Source organism: Vulpes vulpes, chromosome 11 (assembly GCF_048418805.1).
Source record: "Vulpes vulpes isolate BD-2025 chromosome 11, VulVul3, whole genome shotgun sequence".
NCBI classification, from domain to species: domain Eukaryota; kingdom Metazoa; phylum Chordata; class Mammalia; order Carnivora; family Canidae; genus Vulpes; species Vulpes vulpes.
This window is the reverse complement of record NC_132790.1, coordinates 24,257,956-24,273,590: the sequence shown is the minus strand read 5'-3', so window position 1 is coordinate 24,273,590 and position 15,635 is coordinate 24,257,956. Positions and strand designations below refer to the sequence as shown.

The 15,635-nt window shown below is 45.1% G+C and overlaps 1 protein-coding gene across 3 annotated transcripts in view; it reads left to right on the top strand.

Moving 5' to 3' along the window:
- The window catches only part of CLPB (ClpB family mitochondrial disaggregase), a 147,170-nt gene that overhangs the window by 67,581 nt on the left and 63,954 nt on the right, over window positions 1-15,635 (top strand). For all 3 annotated transcript variants that reach the window (XM_026010551.2, XM_026010552.2, XM_072727339.1), the window contains one exon: window positions 6,919-7,047. In XM_026010551.2, the coding sequence (XP_025866336.1) occupies window positions 6,919-7,047 (129 nt within the window). The remainder of the gene's footprint in view (window positions 1-6,918; window positions 7,048-15,635) is intronic.

Genomic DNA, 15,635 nt, shown 5'->3' with positions numbered 1-15,635 from the left:
GGATCCCTGGGTGGCTCAGTGGTTTAGCGTCTGCCTTCGGCCCAGGGCGTGATCCTGGAGTCCTGGGATCGAGTCCCACATCAGGCTCCCTGCATGGAGCCTGCTTCTCCCTCTGCCTGTGTCTCTGCCTCTCTCCTCTCTCTTTCTCTCTCTCTCTCCCTCTCTCTCTGTCTCTCTGTCTCTCATGAATGAGTAAATAAAGTCTTTAAAAAATATATTGAAGTGATGCTGTATGAAATACATACAGAAAATGTTATAAACTAGTTAACTGTCATCCATGAGGAGCCTAGGATCTAGATGCGGGGTCAGAGGGAAATTTTAATGCAAGAAAGTATTATAAGAGGTGTTGTTGGACAATAAATAAGTAACTGGTAAAGGGGTACACATAATCAGCACGACAGGTTCCAGGGCAGAGCTGGGAGGAGAGGACTTCTTGGAAGAGGAGGCTTGGACAGGGTTTCAAGGGTTTCTCTCCAGGATTTGGAGAGAAAGGAGATTAAGGGCCTTGCCCTCCCTGGGGATGGTCTCATGGTGACCCCTCACAGGGAGTCTCCCTTTTGCCCCAATCCTCTGCCTAAAAACAAATACAAGAAGTAGACCTGACTGCGTCTGCAGAGAATGTGGTTTGCCCATGCTGGCCCTAGGGGGGCTGTGGTGAGGATTTAAGGAGGTGGTAGATGCAGAATATCTTGAACATGAGGAAGTTAAGAGCCCAGAAACTTCTTCCCCAAGACTCTTGATAAAAATTTAACCCAGATCCTGAGCTTCAAGCCAGGTCAGCCAACCCTGGTTTATGTGAGGCTTGAACCTGCAGGCATTGACAGAAGCTGGGCATGGAGAAATATAGAGGATAGAGGTGGAAAGGCTCCGGATCTGGTTCTGGTCCACCACCAGTGCAGGTTGGGCAGACCACCCAACCTATTTACCTCTGTCTTTTAATCTTTTGATAGAGTAAATGGTATCTATCCTAAGTTGTATTAGGGTGAGGAAACAGTCGCATTAAAGTGCTTTCTAAACCATACAATGCTGCACAAATGTAAGGGGTTATTCTTGCACTTGTCAGATTAGTCATAGAAGTTCTCTCTCACTGAGACATGCTCACATCTAGACATGCAAAGGCACTGCTAGACACTCTGTGCCATTAGGTGGCACAAGTTCCTGGTAGTGGCAGGTAGAGGCTGGCTGAATCTGAGGGAGGGGCACTGGTAACTAGAGTTGCCTTTCCTCTGCACAAGGCAGCAGTAATAAAGCTTTTGTTATCCAGAGACCACCCATCTTGCTGCATATACCTTTTTTCAAAGTCTTCCCCAGTAGACTGCAAATGAAGACAAGTACCATGTCTGATTCACGTGTGTGTCCCCAGTGCTTAACCCAAGGGAGAGAACAGCATTAGTAAATATTTGTAGTGATGTTTTAAAAAACCCTATTATCAAAAAACCCAACCCTATTATCAGATTTGGTTCTCCTAACATTTAAATATTCAGTATTTCTCAGATTATTTCTTATCATAACCATTTTACAGATAGAAGAACTTATTAGTAAGTGGTAGAGCTTGGATTCGGGACTGTAAGACTCTTTTTTTTTTTTTTTAAGATTTTATTTATTTACTCATGAGACACAGAGAGAGAGGCAGAGAGGCTTCCTTCCCTGCAGGAAGCCCAATGTGAGACTTGATCCCGGGACTCCAGAATCAGGCCCTGGACTGAAGGCGGCGCTAAACCGCTGAGCCACCCGGGCTGCCCCTGTAAGACTCCTCTATCTTATTGTGGGAGGCAGTAGTGGTTTTTTGCAGTTTCAGCAATGCTGGCAAGTGGCTAGGGCTGCGTGAAGGGCTTTAGGGACTCTTCCACCTCTGCTTATTCCTTGGCATTGCTGAGTCCAAGGAATCCTGCTGAGTGAACATTGGGCACCTACTTGCTACAGCACCATGGACTTTGCAGCATCAGAAGGCAGAAGTGGGAGCAGAAGGATGACAGTGCAGTGTATTGTCCTCCCTGCGGTCAGAGGGGTGAAGAGACGTGACTGGCTGGCTTAGAGAAGAAACAGGAGCCCGAGCTCTTCTTTCCCTGTGCTGGAGACAGGCTGGTAAATAAATGGCTTTGCTGGGAATGGGTCGTTTCCCTGTCTGAGGATCAGCTGTAAAGATCACCTTGCTGGGCAGCTGATGAGCCAGCCTTGGATGAGTCACTTTAGCTTCCATGGATTTACTTACTCCTCCTCAGCGAGTGTGGGCAAATACGTAAGGGTACACGCTATACCTCCCACACACACGCACCTCCTTTCTGCTGTTAGCAGTTGTTTTTGGCTAGAGAATAGTATGACCTCAAATGATCTGGGGCTTCAGCAAGATCTTCTGCAACAGGCTTCTCAAACAGGGTGATGTGAGGAAAAGAGCTTACTCCTGAGAGTGCAGAATGAGCCTGGCTGACCTGGACTAGTTCCTAGCTCTGGCACTGATTGTAGCACCCGTCTTCTCAACCTCAGTTTTCTCATCGGTAACATGAGAGAATAAACTTACACCTCCCGGGGTTATTCTGAAATAAATAAGGAAAGGAAAATGCTCTTTTACAAGTGATGCCCTACTCAGTCCCATAGACCGTTCTGGGGAACACTAGTACTGCAGGATTTTAACAAGGAGAAGGTAGAGAGAGGCTGTCAAACAGGAAACTGCTGACACCAAATTAAACAGCTGACTCTTACTCAGCACTGTGCCTTTCAGAAGGGAAAAGTATATGCAGGATTTCCCAAATGGAACCACTTTTCACAGAGAGAATGCACTTTTGGAAGCACAAGACCAGATAGAAAGGATAATAGCTGACATTTACTGAGAGGTACTATATGCCAGGCACTGTTCCAAGCCCCTTTACTCATAGTCTTGTTTAATTCTTACAACATTCCATGAGAGGCTACTGTTATCTCCATTTACCAATAAAAAAACTGGGCACAGAGTGGTTAGGTAAGTTACCTAAGATTACACAGTAAATTCAGAGCTGGGCTCTAAACACTGGGGTCTGGCTCCTGAGCTCACTTATTTAACGGCCACCCTCTAAAACAAGGTAATACGAGGGCCTTATATATGTATTCTGTATTCATTAGCTAATTCAGCAAGTATTTGTAAAGCCCATATTTATGTCCAGACACCATACTAGACACTGGGCATACAACTGTAAAGACAGTCACACTTGCTGTCCTCAGTGAGCATTTGGTCTAGTACAAAACATAGTCAAGTAAACAGACAATTGCAACCGAATGTACTAAATACTATAAATGAGAGATACTTAAGGTGCTGGGTGGGGGGGCGCTCTCTGGAGGAATAATTGCCTCAAACTCAGGAAGAATCACTGGAGGAGGGGACTTCTAATCAGAGGCCTAAAACGAATTGGTGTTAGTCAACTGAAGGCATGGGAGAGGGGAAAATGTTCTAGGCAGGGGAATAGTATTTGCAAAAGCTCAGAGGCAAGAAGGTACATTGGGAAGGGGATAATGAGATATGAGACCTCAGAAGTGAGCAGGAGCCCTCCTCAGACATTTTTTATTAGCTGGGCTATGGCACTCTGCTGACATTTGTCCCTGAACTGAATAACTCCAGCCTTGTTTCTTAAGTTCATCTGCTTTTTATGGTAAGCACCATTTACCTCTGTCATTGTGTTTATGAAACAGTGTTATAATTTGTCTATTCCTGATTCTTGCATTAAACTGTTAATTTCTTAAAGTCATTACTCATTAGTATGTCTTCAGAAGCTATCACAATGCACTGATGCTCAGTAAATGTTGTTTGTTGAATGAATAATGTGTTTTCTTTGTAAAATGAATTATATCCTTCCTGCTTTCTTGAGCCAACTATCACTTTTCCTCAGGTTCATCATTATATCCAGCAGTTAGTGTCCTATGTGGCAGTTCAGTGGTGCCCTCAGGGGCTTTTGAGGTGCTGTATTCTGTGACTTCCTCTTTCAGCTTTTTGTGCTATTTTTTTCCCTTCCTGCCTGGCCAGCACTTGATTGTAATAAATTTGCTGGATTCTGAAGCCTCCTCCCCGGCCTTCTTGTTTGTTTCTCCTAATCTGTAGTGGGCTAGAAACAAGATCACTTACCATGATTTGATAAGACTGTTTGTGACTAGGAGTTAGTAGTCTCTGAATTAGTTCTCGTATGGGAAAAATGCAGATGCATGTGGGACTTGTATGTTAGCTACTCAGAAGCCTTCCTGTTCTCCCTGCTCTGGGAAAAGTCAGACAATACTTGGGGTTGAGGGCGGTCCTCAGTCTGGAGAGCCTCTGTGTGAGGCAGAAGAGCTGATCTACCATTGTTCAGCTACACACTCCGCCAAACACTTGAAATGCTTCCACCTTAGCTTATCTAGGGGCTAGCTACAAACCTCAGGGCAATCTCTTTTAAGGCAAGTCCCACCAAGAGTGTGCTTGTACCTTCATTTGAGCAGAGAAAGAAGGAATAGGAACCAAGGCTGAGATCAGAATATCTGGGCTCCAATTCCCTCATTTGCAAAATTAGAGTGACATGATATGATGTAAAAAAAAAAAAAAGAGAGAGAGAGAGAGAGAGCACCCAGATTAGATCTGGGTTCTTTTTTTTTTTTTTTTTTTTTTTTTGATAGTCACACAGAGAGAGAGAGAGGCAAAGACACAGGCAGAGGAAGAAGCAGGCTCCATGCACTGGGAGCCCAACGTGGGATTCGACCCCGGGTCTCCAGGATCACGCCCTGGGCCAAAGGCAGGCGCCAAACCGCTGCGCCACCCAGGGATCCCTAGATCTGGGTTCTTTTTTTAAAATTTTTATTTATTTATTTATTTATGATAGTCACACAGTGAGAGAGAGAGAGAGAGAGAGAGAGAGAGGCAGAGACACAGGCAGAGGGAGAAGCAGGGTCCATGCACCGGGAGCCCGACGAATCAAAGGCAGGTGCTAAACCGCTGCGCCACCCAGGGATCCCCCTAGATCTGGGTTCTAATCTTCATTCTACCACTCACTGATTATGTGACTTCTGTACCTCAGTTTCCTCATCTGTACAATGGGAATTATAATACGTATTATATAAGGTGGTTAGAATAATTAAATAGATTCTGTGGAGTGACCATGCCAGGCATAGAGTGGAAGAAGGTTAGTAAGTGACATTTACTAATATTAGGAAGAGATGTGACAGTCTTCTGGTTTGGGGGACTTTTAAATAGGAACTCTAGTTTCTCAGGAGAGGAAGTGCATAGATTCCATGACCATTAGGAAAAGAATGATTTAGAAATGATATGGTATGGAGCGCCTGGGTGGCTCAGTCAGTTAAGTCTGCCTTCAGGTTGGGTCATAATCCCAGGGTACTGGGATTGAGCCCTGCAGCCAGCTCCCTGCTTAGTGAAGAACCTGTTTCTCCCTCTCCTTTTGCCTGCCGCTCCCCCTGCTTGTGCTCTCTGTCAAACAGTTAAATAAAATCTTTAAAAAAAAAAAGAAAAAAAGAAATGGTATGGTGCTTTTGACGACCTTAGCAAGATTCCCTCTTGACTGAATTATACCCTTTATCCAATGGGAGATAAGAAGAGTCTACCATTGTAGACTCTGTGCTGTGGGCTGGGGGCTATAGGTAGGTAGTACCCAAATTCTGCCTCCAAGAAACTCAGCTGAAGAGGGAACATAAGACAATAACTCCAATAATTTCTACATGAGGCAGAAAGAAACTTTGTTGTTACACAGGATAGATCTTGTTCTCTGGGGTCTCATCTCCAAGGCAGGGCCCCAGAGGTGGGGTATTCATCCAATTTATTGTCCAAATGGGGACTGCCCAGGATGGTAGGCATAAACCAGACCTATCCAGGATGAACCAGAACATACATGGTCACCCAACAAAGAGGGTCCTGTAAAAATGATAGAACTGGCATTAGGTTCTTTTGTATCAAGTTGAAGAGAGTCATGAATATTAGCACTAGAGTGAACCAGATTCTTTGGTTCTTTGACCACATGAAATGCTTGTTCTCTTACCTTCAAAAAAAAAAAATGTTAAAAAAAAAATGTTCACAATACATTATTAAAGATAAAAAAAGATTATAAAATTGCAATATAGTAAGCCCTAATTTTGAAGGACAAATATGCATGAAAGATATATGTGCTTTGTAGGATTTGTATATAGGAGATACATACGTACATATATGTGTATATATATAGATATATATACTTATATATTTATATATATATATATATAGAGAGAGAGAGAGAGAAGAAAGACGTATACCAAAATATTAAATGTAGTTTCTTGAGTTGCTGAGCTGTTGATATCCTTTCTACTTTGTACTTTTCTATGGTTTCAAATTTCTAATGGCTTTTAAAAATTAAAAAAAAAGTCCTTTACAAAATACTATTAAATACTCACTAGATTATAAACATCTTTGAAATAGAGAGGTATGTTACTGTTCTGCTAGGAACAGCCTGTTTTTCCCACCTACCTACCATCCCTAGCATATCCCCCAGCCTCTTCTTTCACCTGGGTAACTTCTCTTCACCCTTCAAGACTCTCATCTTTTGGGATACGGTCTCATGTCCAAATTGAGCTAAGCTCCCCTCTGCCTTTCTGTATCATCCTGTTATAACTCTAACATAGCATTTATCTCAAATAGTACTGTAAACGTCTGTTTTTGTTTACCTTCTTTATCGAGTTGAGTCAAGGTCCATATCTGATTCATTTTGGAGTCCCCAGATGAATCCTAACACATAATAGATGTCAGTAAACATTCATGAACTAACTGGTCTTGTTTTACCTCCTCTTGCCCCTCACAGATGGCCCAGCACATAGTAGGTGCATTATATGTTTAGTAAGCAGGTGGATGACTGAGGCAGGGAAATAAAACACCGAGAGAAAGGTGAGATTGGTGGCTCATGGCATTAGGTGCTGATGGAAGGGTTTGTGTTGCTGTCCCCACAGTCCTGGTCACCCGAGAGGATGACTTCAACAACCGGCTGAACAATCGTGCCAGCTTCAAGGGCTGCACAGCCCTGCACTATGCTGTCCTCGCCGATGACTATCGCACTGTCAAGGAGCTGCTTGATGGAGGTGAGTGCCTAGGTGAATGGGGCTTGGGGTTGGCAGGGAAAGAGTACTTGGCACCCTCTCCACTCTGGAACATCGAGTTTCCCTAGAGCTCTGTTACTCTCCCAAAGCTGGAAAATGCCCCAAGGGTGGCTACAACTCATGAGAGTGGCTCTGTGCATGTGTGATTTGCCTTTGTGTGGCTGGAATGTGTTCTTTGCCTATGTGTGGGTCATGTACCACACCATGCCGCCCATCCACACATGCCTGAGTTGCTCTGAGTTTTCTTGATTGTGCCTCTCCGCAAAAGTGTCCTCTCCTCTCCCATGTGACCTCCAGAGCAGGGCTAGTGGAGCAAGGAGAGAGGCCCTTCAAATCTCTACAAATGCAGGCCTCAGAGACATCCTCCTTGATCCCATCCCCCACCTCAGTCTAAATTAGGTCCCTTCCATTACACTGGATCATAGCACCCTATTCTTTACCATCGTCACTCTTGTCACAATCCGGAATTATTTTCATGTGTTCATTAGCCTTCTCCCTAACATGGCTCTGACTCCCTAGAAGCCAGAACCATGGCTGATTTGTTCCAAGCACCTAGTATGGTACCTAGCATACAGTAAGCACTCAATAAATCTTTGTTCACTGATTGAATACCCTTCTTTTGGAGAGTATTGGTTTAAGTGGAGGGGCAGTATGTGCCATCCTCAGATTCGGGTGGGGCTTATCCTATCTGGTATAGAGTTACCTGCCACCCTGCCAGTTACTTCCTAAGCTGTCACTTTTCCCTCCTACTTGCCTTTATCCCATTCTGACCTCTCCTTGGGATAGGGAGAAATGCATCTTGCCAAGGTGTTGTCATGCCTAGGCTTCTGAGTATGTCACATGACTGCCTGTTCATGCCCTTGCTACCACTTCTTGAGGGCTTAGGGACCCTCTTTTGGGCCTGGATGCCAAAGTCCTCCTTGTCAGTGGTCATTCTTCATAGAGCCTCGGAGCCAGAAGGAGCCTCAGTCACCCTGAGTCACCCTGATTGCTTGCTCCCCCTCCTCCTGGCAGGAACCTCCAACAGCTGGCAGGCTGGCATTTCCTTGGATCCTGGCAGGAACTGAGGGAACTCTACTTATTCCCCAGGAGTCCAGTCCATTTTCATTCTTTAACTGGTTAAAATACCCTTTTTTTAATAAAAAATACACTGATTTTCCTTCTCTGTAATTTCTGCCACCTGTCTTCTGCAACCTAATTACTTTTTCAAAATCCAGTATTCAGAGAAAGTTCTTTCAATCTCAGAGCCCTTGCCTCCATAGCCTAACATTCCTTGATTGTGTTCTAGTCCTTGTCATATGATTGGGTTGGGGGGATTTCCCAGTAATCCTGAAATCCTGTCACCTTCTATCAGCCACAGCCACATTGGCTTTGAACCTCGGCCTGGCCCATACCCCAGCCTGGGTGACCTGCCCCAGGGCAGCAGAGTATACATGGGTCTGCGGCATGAACACTGTGAGGTGTAGGACTGCTGGTGGATATGGTGACAGTGCCTGGGATGATTGATGGTTTCAGAGCAAGTACTCACTACTCTCAGAAGCAAAGACTTAGGAAACATCTCCAAGCAAGATGCTACTCACTTTGTCCTTTGGAAAGATCTCAGGCAGGACATTTGCAGCTAAGAATTGGAGCATTCACCAGGGGGTTTCTTGCTGCCAAGCTTTAAAATCAATCAGTACTCCCAGCTATTGTCCAGTGGTTTACATTCCCTGCTTCCCCTCAGCCCCCAAACAGACAAGGAATTCACTCTAAAGAGAGACCCTCTCCCCAGCCTTCCAGATCGAACACCTTTGAAATGAAGATGCACAGGCCTTTTATGAAGTACCCCCACCCTCACCCCCCAGGCCAAGGCTGGTCCTTTGAGCCATTCCAGGGGCATGGTTCCTGCCCATTGACTTGGAACAGATGCCCTTAGCCCCCAACTTAACAGTTCTCCCACCTGCCTTTTTACCCAGCATCCATTTACACCCCCTGCCCTAGCCTCCCAGCCTCAAGGGCCAAAACCATTAACCCACTTATTTCTCCTTTCCCGACCTGAACAAGTGGCCGTCACTCACGGCTTGCAGACCTGCCAACTTCTGTCCTCCCTCCCCCCTTGACCTCTCTTGGTCTGCCTGTGTGTGTGTGACCAGCCAACCGAGAGGCAGGATCCTGCTCCCTTGTCCTAGAGGCTATTGCCAGTCACATTTCCAAAGTCTTCTGACCTCAGCTGACCTCCTCCCAAGGGTTTCAGGAAGGCAGGAAGGCCTGCCTTCCTGCCCATCTAGCTTTCTTGGCCTGAATTTGCCACTGGCTTTGCTGCAGCAACGTAGAGAGGCTCTCTGGGAGATCCAGGCAGGCCTAGGCACAGGGGCAGCTGGTACTCACGAGGCCCACACAGAACCCTGATGTTTGAAATTGCTTAGTCCATAGGGTTTTAGAGCCTCCAGATTGTAGCGGGTTAGAGCTAGAGGAGGCAACCACTCTTGTCTCTGGCCAGGGGTCCCCATGTGAGAGCTGGGAAGTAGGTCAGGCAGCAGCATCAGTCTGTTGATTTGGGAAGTTCTCTGACCCCTTAGGAGGCAGCATGGAGTAGTAGAAAGGACACCTCAGACTTCAGAGTCAGGCCAACCTGGGTTTGAATGCCACCTCCCCCACAAACAAGCTGTATTGCCTTGGATGTTTTGCCATAACTCTCTAGGCCTCAGTTTTCTTGTCTGTCAGATAATACCTGGGAATTATCACAGGGATAACATGAGGACTAGTGATAATGTCTGGAAAAGCCCCAATACATGGTCGTGGCGCCATGATTGTATAAAGAGGTGACTCTCCCCCTGACAGCTATAATCCTCATTTCCTCCTCATGTAAAACCTGTGCTTCTGCCTAAAGACTTCTTAATTCTCTTTCTGCCACAACTTCTCCACCCTGCCTAAAACACCATCGAGTTCCCTCTCTTCTTATCTAGATCCTTGGGCCCTTCAAGGCCTCCCTATCTCAGGAAGCTTCTCTTGGTGCCTTGGTCCATTTTGATAGCACCACTTCTAAACTCTTGCGGAGTTGGGCTGGGTGCTTAGCACAGGTCATTTCTTCATCTTTAGAAGGTCCTGTAATGTAGTAAAAAGAATACAAGTTTGGGAATCTGACAGACCTGGGTTTATTTTTTTTTTTAAGATTTTTATTTATTTATTTATTCATGAGAGACACAGAGAGAGAGAGAGAGAGAGAGAGAGAGAGGCAGAGACACAGGCAGAGGGAGAAGCAAGCTCCATGCAGGGAACCTGACGTGGGACTCAATCCCAGTTCTCCAGGATGAGGCCCTGGGCTGAAGGCGGTGCTAAACCACTGAGCCACCCAGGCTGCCCAGACCTGGGTTTAAATCTCTGCTCTGTACTGTCACTGTGGGCTAGGTAGTTGTCATTTCTGAGACCATGGACATCAGGGCATCCTACAATGGATCAGGCAAATTGACCCTGATCCCAAGAGACTCTCAGAGTGGTAGAGGAGATAGATACAGAAACAGGCAGTGACAGCGGGGTGGGTGTTGGCAGGGGACTGGATAGGAGCTCTGGAGACATAAAGGAGGAAATACCTACCTCTGCCTAGTGAGCAGGAAGGTAGAGTTAGTTACAAAAAGCTTAGGGGGAGGGGGTATAAGATGTGTATGCTTAAGCCTTATCAGGAAGGATAATGGGAATTTGCCAGACATTTCTGTGGATGGATTCTTAGTTCCAAATTCACCAATTTTCTACTCATGAGCTCCACACAGAAGTGGAGGTCTTTGTGGTTTTCATTCTGCGAACGTGCTGCTTCTGCCTGTGTTGTTGGCTTATGAACTAGAAAGCTGTACCTCAGCACTTGACTGCCAGGTACAAGAAAAGGTTTGAAGGAGATAGTAGGGAGAGACAAAGATGACTAGGGAAAGTAGTAATCAGGGAGGGTGGGGAGACACCTCCCTCAAGCCACTGAAGCTGACTTCCCAGTATTTCTAGGGCTCCTCAGAGACTTTCGTAGCCTTTCCTCCCAGGGATGTGATTCCACTGCCAGATCTACCTTCCTAAGACATAACTCCAGTAATGGCAGCTCTTCTCAACCAGGGTTCCTCCAGAGAATTGAGCCCTAATACTCTAAAGTTGTCCACTGTTCACAAGGAATAACTTCTCTCCCAGGCATCTAAAATGGTACAAGTTATGCACCATTCTTGGGAGAACTGAGAAAATCATTCCTCAGATAATTTCCTGTATGTGGTTCAGAGGAGAAACCCAGTTGAAGAAAGTGGCAAGGAAAGACTCCACTCCTGTGGAGTCAGGATCTGAATGCCAACCCTGCTATCAAATAGCATGTGATCCTGGGCAAGCTCCTGACTGCTCTGAGGTTCTCTTTCCCCATCTGGAAATGGGAGTATGCCACCTACTCTCAATGGTTTTGTCAGGATTAGGGCATGTATAGATTCTACAAAGTAGGTACTTTATAGGTAATACCTATTATTATTAACTTCAGAAACACTCGGTGCTTATCTGTTAAAAAATAAATACAAACTAGGGGCACATGGCTGGCTCAGTCTGTAAAGCATACGATTCTTGATCTTGGGATTGGAATGCCACATTGGGTATAGAGATTACTTAAAGAAAATGAAACCTCTAAAATAAATACATACACATACACATATATACGAAATATAAAAAGAATCCTACCCATCCTAACTTCTTAAGCTGCTTTTGGAGTTGTTCTAGTCTGACCCTCACTTAACTTTGTCCCCAATGCTCCCTGAATATCCGGCTCTACAGTAATGTTGCTTTGGTGTTCCCACCGAGGTGCATTTACTCACACAGGTCTTTCTGCCAGTCAGTCCCCACCTCCCTTCTAAACTCGTCCCTGTTCCTTGGGATTTGGGTCCAGTCCCCACTACTAGATTGAGGTAGGTTGAGGGCAAACACTGTGTCTTCCTTGCCCCTGCCTCCTTTACCAGTGCTCTGTACATAGTTTAGTACATGTTTGGATGCACTGATAAATCTCTAAGGCCACTGTAGATCTTCCGTTTTGAGATGTGGCACCCTTGTTTCCTGGCCTGCTTGTTCTTAGTGTCAGATTGTATCTGGTATTTTAGAGCTTCACACACAGGGATCCACCTCTTTGCAACCATCTTCGCAGTTACAGTATCACTGCCTTTTCAGTGCTCCTCACCTCAGAAACACTTGGCCTTTATGAAACCTAATAATACTTTCCCTGGGGTTTCCCTTAGCCTCTTTTCTTTTACCTATTTTCATGGCTCTTCCTTGCCTTCACTCCCAGGGGCACAGCTCAATTAACCAGCCATCATCAAATGAGTCAGATTCCCCACTGTCTCCGCCTAAGGCAAAGAGCCTTTCCAGTGCTGACATCTTCCCTTTAACACCCTGTTAGTTTGTTTTTGGGGATGGAAATTTAGAGTTCCATTTCTTGTTCCACTTCACTGTCTGTCCATCTGGCTCTACTGCCAGATGCTGAGGGAGTCGGCTTTGCCTCAGGCTGTCCTCTGGAAACTTCACCCTCTGATTCTTGCCAGCAGTACAAAGAAGGGGAATGAGCACTGGGCTGAAGATCAGATGTTCTGGCTCTGCTACCAGCAAATCCTTTCTCCTTTAGGCAAATCCTTTCTTCTCCTCAGTAAAATAGAGAAGAAGCTGATCCCATGGACCCCTTCCAGCTCCAGCGTCCTATGTAACCCCTGGGCAAGTCTTCATTCATTTTTCAAACACTTACTGAGTACCTCTCCTGTCATAGGCCCTACCCTAGGCACCTGGGAAATAAAGATGATCCAGACATGGTCTTTGCCCTTAAGGAACTCATAGTTCAGAGAGGAAGTCAGAGATTCTAACAAAGAATTACTATCAGGTATATTAATGGAGATGTATAGGAGGTGCTCAGGGATCACAGAGAAAAGACCTTTCGGTCCCTGGGGAGGGCAGGGAAAGCATGGTGTCGGGGATGGTGTCTGCACTAAGTCTTACAGGATGAATGCAAGTTTATCAGGTGTCTGAGGGAGAAAGGCAGAGGAACAGCATCTCCAGAGGCATAGAGTATGAAGCAGCTTACTTTATTCAGTACATTGCAGGTAGTTCAGAAGAGCTGAATTTATAGGGTACAGATGGAAGGCTCAGAAGGCAAGAATGGAAAGCGGGAGCTAATAATGATGAAGGCCTGTACCAAGCTCTGCTAAGGAAATTGGACTTTATACTCCAGTGAGAAAACATTACAATTTGGGGGGGGGGGGGTTGAGGATTGGATTTATGTTTTTTTTGTTGTTGTTGTTTTTTTGGATTTATGTTAATGTGAAAAATGGTATAGGAGTTTCAAAAATGTTTATCAGTAATTGAATGGATAAATAAATTACAGAATGTTCGCACAATGGAATAATCAATTGAATGAATGAATGAGCAGACAGTCTCTTTCAACACGAATGAATCTCACAAACCTAACATTCTGGATATAAGCCAAACATGAAAGAGTACTTACTGTATGACTGCATTTGTATATGCAGAGTCCAAAATAAACAAAACTAGCCAGTGGTGTATGAAGTCAAGGTAGTGGTTGCCCTCAAGCAGGCAGGCAGTGACTGGGAGAGGGCACTGGGGCTTCTGGGATACATAATATTCTTTTTCTTTAGATGCCAGTTGTGCAGCTATATCCACCTTGTTGAGAATTCTTTGAGCTATACCCTTATGTACTCTCTCTACTTTTCTGTATATATGTGTTATACTTGAAAGAAAGGTTAAAGAAAATGGGAAAACATGGGTAAGAAGGGGCATGACTGGAGGAAGGGAAAATATTTCATTTAAAGTCTTGGGACACCTGGGTGGCTCAGCAGTTGAGTGTTTGCCTTTGGCCCAGGGCGTGATCCCGGGATCCAGGATTGAGTCCCTCATTGGGCGCCTAGCAGGGAACTGGCTTCTCCCTCGGCCTGTGTCACTGCCTCTCTCTCTGTGTCTTGAATGAATGAATGAATGAATGAATGAATGAATGAATGAAATCTTTTTAAAAAATAAAAAATAAAATCTATCGTAATTGCCTAGGTGAGCCCTAAACCAAGGCACTTGCAGTAGGAAGGGAGGGAAGACTGATCCCAGAAAGAGCGAGGAGTAGGATCAGATTGTGAGAGAGAAGGAGGAGTCAAGATGAGGTCCAGGTTCTGGGTGGGATGGCCAAGTAGATGGCATGTACCTGCACTGAGATAGGAAATAGAGGATTGGAGATACAGGGGAATGACCAGTGCTATTTTAAAGATTTCCTCCTTCTCTCCCACTTTTAGATTCCATGGTCTGATGTTCTGATGATTCCCTTGCTGTTTTCTCCCTTTTTACACTCATCTGGTGAAACACTAACTGTACTTAAACCCAATTTCTTTCTACTTCATGACTGTATCTGAAGAGCTGAATATTGCTGGAGAAAAAAAATCACACAACCATGCTAACTGGACTCACTTTGCATTTACAACCATAAATCTCACTTAGCACTGCCATCTACCCCACTGTACTTGTGAGTAAAATCACCATCTTATTCTGGAGCAAGACACCTTTTTAAGACCTTCTTTCTCCTCATGCCTACAGTCCTCTTCTCCAGCTCCCAAGCCAATGATCCTACCTCACACCTCCTACAGAAAATACATTGTAGTCAGAGGGGAACTACCTCATCTTCCCAACACTTTCTCTAGCCTACCCCCATCTGTACTTGAATGCTGCCTGACTTCCTCTGTAGTTCCTACAACCAACCCTGCATTTGGGCTCAGGCTCCTATTTCCTCTGCTTCTCAAGGACTTTGCCCCATCTCTGCTGGCTGATTCCAGTCAGCATAAAAACATGCCCTAGCATCACTCATCTTAAACAACAAAGCAAACTAAAAATTTCCTGGGGCCCCATATCTCTTTCCAGCTGCCACCTCGTTTCTCTCCGTCCCTTCATGATAAAAGTCCTGAAAAAGAATGATCCCTATCCACTTAATCCACTTCCCCAGCTCCTGTTTTGCCTTCTGTCTCAGTGTCAGCCAGGCCACAATATGCATCTGCTTTTCTCCCAAAATTGGCATCTGTTAGGTCTTCCTCAACTCAATAAATGATACCGTCACCTACATAGTTTTCAGGCCCCAAATCATGGTGCCATCCTTAAAGTCTCTTTTTCTCTTATATTCCTATCAGATCCTTCAGTAAGTCCTGTCAGTTTTTGATGTGTTTTTTTTTTTTAAGATTTTATTTATTCATGAGAGACACAAAGAAATAGAGAGATAGGCAGAGGGAGAAGCAGCCTCCCCACAGAAAGCCCAACCCAGGACTCGATCCCAGAATCCCAGGATCATGCCCTGAGCTGAAGGCAGACTCTCAACCACTGATCTACCCAGGCACCCCAGGTCCTGTCACTTGTACCTCTAAAGTACATCTTGAACCCATTCCTACTTTGCCATTTCCATTGCCACAGCTCTAGTCCCAGTTCAGGACAATGATTAGCATAGCTTCTTGGCTAGTCCCACAATTTCCACACTTGTCTCCCCAGATCCACCCTCCAAATAATAACCAGGGGCATCTTTTTAAAACATAAATCTTGGGTGCCTGGGTAGCTCAGTC